At 38.4% G+C, this 4076-nt stretch overlaps 1 protein-coding gene across 3 annotated transcripts in view; it reads left to right on the top strand.

The window, feature by feature from the left end:
* LOC111260181 (uncharacterized) overlaps positions 1–1945 on the top strand; it is a 5895-nt gene extending 3950 nt beyond the window's left edge. The window contains exons 5-7 of one of the 3 annotated variants that reach the window (XM_086968193.1): positions 352–548; positions 970–1096; positions 1766–1945. In XM_086968193.1, the coding sequence (XP_086824319.1) occupies positions 352–368 (17 nt within the window). In that variant the 3' untranslated portion in view covers positions 369–548; positions 970–1096; positions 1766–1945. Of the gene's footprint in view, positions 1–268; positions 549–969; positions 1097–1765 lie in introns of all 3 variants that reach the window. The other 2 variants (XM_022832748.2, XM_022832747.2) reach the window with 2 other exon arrangements.
* Positions 1946–4076: the final 2131 nt, after the last annotated feature.

Raw genomic sequence — 4076 nt, 5'->3', positions numbered from 1 at the left:
ATAAGTTATATAAAAACTTAAAAAAATTTATATATATATATATATAATTAAGGGTCTCCGGCTAGTACATCTTCAGAACCTCTTTAACTGATATTTAGTGCTAGCTGATCCAAGTTTCTCTTAGGGTAGATAAGTTCCTGTTGGGTAAAGAGATGCACCTTCACGATGTAGTGTACTAGTGTATTGTACGCGTGAGTGATAGAGGAAGTATATGGTAATAATTGAGAAAGTTTGAAATAAGAAAGGTCTATTTTTGCACAACCAATAGCGAAAAACAAGTCTTCTCCTTAGACTACACAATGGGTACGCAACTGGGTACCTACCACAACAATCTGGTGCTCAATCTAGCAGGCGGACCTCTCCAATAAAATAACGAACTCGAACGAATGCGAGTTTAAACTGGTAACGTCGAAAATGCGGGTTGAGCCGATATATTAAACAATCAACGACACAAAACATGGATACATCGGTGTGATGAGTTGTCAGTTGTATGATCACTACAGGGGGCCTCGAGTGTCTCAAGAAGCTTCGAGGCCACTGGAGGTAAGGTAAGTTAAAAAGAGTGCTAATCGTCGCAGTGTTATGCACTATAGGTAAGCGATATAAACCATGATGACTTGACGTCTCCAAAGCACAACTGATTTATAGTGCCTCGATCAGTCAGTACTACAATCTTCTATACATTCGTTCCCTATACATTGACTGACTATGCAACGTGCGGAGCTTACGAGCCGAAAAAATGCAACGGAGCTAGGCTGCAAAAGACTTCGATCCTTCAGAAATAAATGATGAATACTTATTTCATCACTAATTCAGGCTGAAGATGCTGATACGTCATCAGCCCATCAAAATAAAGTGCTCGTATTAACACAAATCTCCCGTAGGGCCTAGATGAACATGTCCCCAAACCCATAGAGCTAGTGGGATATATATACCCAAATGTGGCTAATTACGAATAATTGCGAACAGGGTCAGGAAGCAATAGTATACAAAAACGTGCACATCCAAGGCGCCTCAACCGAGACCGGCGTATTGATCAGGATTTGTTGAGAGCGTTCTTAGCATGGAATTCGAGGTCGTCGTACCAAATCCAAAGGTTTGTAGACGGGGGAGGCGGGAAGGGGACTTCCCGCAGCGATTGATGTAACACAAACGTGATATATAAAGTACAGATAGAAGACACTTGTATAAATTTTTGATTCTTCAGAACTTTTTAGCAGTAATCGTGCATCCCGAGATATTCGTAGGTGAAAATCGTCTAACTACAACAGATTCCGGCAACATCGAGTTACAGGCCGATAGCGTGCCTGAAATAGTTCTCAATAGGGTTCAAAAGACCCAAAAAAGAGACTAACTGTTGGACTAAGACCAACAAATAACAAGCTGGTATTCCGCGTTAAAAAACGGACGTTGTTTTCTCTATGCAAAATAGCATCCTTTTCAATAAAAGGTCTAATTTAAATTTTTACGCTCTGATCCTTATTCGCGAAGGATTTGATAATTTATTTGAATTGCGAAAACAACAAATTTTGGTTGTTACTCCGCGGTTTCGACACCCAAAATAGTAAATGAACGCATGCCCGTTATGGAGGCCATGTCGCACCCCGTATATTTATATATGTGTGACGTTATATATATATTATACGCGTCAATACTGCCAATTGCGGTGAATTTCTAATGGTGGGTATGAAATCCCTCATTCTTGGTCTGTTGTAGGCATTTTTTGTTCTAAGTTCAAAAAAACGTCTGGATTTTTCTATTCCAGGAAGTAAAGGCTGCATACGTTCAGAAAGAACTCGCTAAAGAGTAATTTGGTGAATATACAGTAAAAATCTTGTAGCAATTTTGGCTAAATCCGGAGTTAATGTCATGCCAGTTTAGTGTCATACTTAATAAAAACTTCATAAAATAAAAGTAAGTTAGTCACCTGTGAGACTATCTTAAATGATGTGACTGTTCATTTCACTGTCAGCGTAAAATAGAAAAGCGTAAAAAAATGTATATCAGTGGCGACCATGAAAATTCAATCTTAAGGTATACATTTCGTTAGTTACTGGAGCTTAAGGGACCGACAAAGACTGTTGTTGTAGAAGAAAAAAAATGGAAGCTAACGGCGCTTAGTTGGCGAACAAACAGCCACCGAGTAGCTCGTACTCTATCATAGTGGTAATACACGACATCAGCGTATTTCGTGTGTATTGGTTAAATAACTGATAAACACATTGCTGCAAGTGTTTAACAAAAGTCATTTGTTATTTACCAATTCCATATAGTAACACACGATGGAATTATCAGTACAAAGCCACAGACTTCGATAGCTTATTATTTGATATATATATATATATATATATATTTGTATATTAGTTAACAACGATAACCTGTGTTTCTTTTATTTCGTTTTAGTTTCGTCGTAGTTTTACACCGATGTAACCTCGCAATATTGTATTGAGCGTTCCTCGTCATTTTAGGAAAGCTTGTTTGCTGGATTAGGTCCCGAAATGTGGGTAAAAAAATTTCGCAATCATGTGCAGTAGAAAGTCATATGCGTACATTGTTATTCCCTGTTGAATCCAAAGTTTCTATGAATACGCGAGGTGTTCTTGAATCTGGTCAGAGGAACCTGGAAGCGCGAGTTCCCTTAGCTCTACCAATACGGAAATAGCATCTCTAATGCACCCGTTTATAGTGGAAGGTTTAGAATATAACTGAATTGAAGAATTATAGGTGAGCCCTAGGAGATATCTGTCACTCAGCTCGGGAAGCAACAGCAACATACATGGAAAACGCGAATTTCTTGTCCCTTCATTCCTTGCTAACATGTTGTCTTGAATGAAGTTAAGTAAATATTTGGTAGAAAGTACTTAATGAGACCTTAGCACAGCCTTAGTCAAGATCGAAGTCTCCGTCATCGTTTCCTTCATACTTTTAAATTGCCGTATTAAAAAGGGACCGAATCGGCATAACGTCCACGCGGTATCTCGAAAGAGTCAATTAATGCAGTCGACGATGTGTGTCATTGTTCAGTGGTTATCAATAATAATCATGGGTATTCTATCGAATCAACCATAAAGATTTTAACAATTTCGAATGTGTCAGATATTCGGGATCCTGCAGCAATAGAAAATGTGTGTTGTGACGCGGGCATTGTATATTCCTTTCTATGTAATTCTTAGTTCTTGTGCCACAGTGCAAATAAGGACTAATAAAGATTTCTAATTCGAACCGTGTATAGCAACACTGAATTTGGTTTATCCAAATCTAGCCTCGAAGGACCACTCAAGTTTATACGTGCAGACATCCAGCAGGTGAAAATCACTAAAAGATCTCTTGCTATACTCAATTACAGGGTCATTTTCTCATATGTCTCATTAATAATATATTCCTAATATTAGGACGGATGCCAAATTGTGTGCAGATCTTTGTAGGGGTAATTTCGGTCTCATTTTATATTTATCGTCACAATATTTATGGTGACCGTTTTTATGAAGCAAACGACAAAAGCGTGTATCATTACTACGGGATTATATTGCAGCTAGTGCTCTACGATAGACGTCGTCTGTCGCAGTTGGGCCCGTCAAAAACGGGTCGTAGTCATCATTATTAGCAGCTTCGTCGGAGCGGCAGGTACATTTAGTTTGCCCGATTAGTTTTGCACCAGTCAAATGAACGTTCAGTAGTTGGCAAGCTAGAATCTTTGGGGAAACACTCGTCTGCACTGTGGATACCTGTGGCGAAACGTTTGAATCGTCGATTCATGAATCGGATCGTTGAAGGGCATCAGGGAAGCATCGCTTGTCGCGCAACAGTTATTTAGACAACAACCTCGCTAGATAACAATATAATTATTAGTGATTTCATCTTCGAAACTACATACGCCCGTGTAGTAATATGTCCCGCAACTAATAACTTAAATATTATATTATATAATAAAAAGAACCAGTCTGCTACGATAATATATACAATATTCAGAAGACAGTAATGGCAATAACGAAGTTGTTTACATGATAGAAATAGGTTCAATCCAAATACTAGAAATCAAATAAAGACGCCCACCAAACATATGACGAAACTGAAAA

The sequence above is a fragment of the Varroa jacobsoni genome, unplaced genomic scaffold, assembly GCF_002532875.2.
Source record: "Varroa jacobsoni isolate VJ856 unplaced genomic scaffold, vjacob_1.0 scaffold_408, whole genome shotgun sequence".
NCBI classification, from domain to species: domain Eukaryota; kingdom Metazoa; phylum Arthropoda; class Arachnida; order Mesostigmata; family Varroidae; genus Varroa; species Varroa jacobsoni.
Note: the sequence above shows the minus strand (reverse complement) of the source record. Positions and strands in the feature narration are given on the sequence as shown.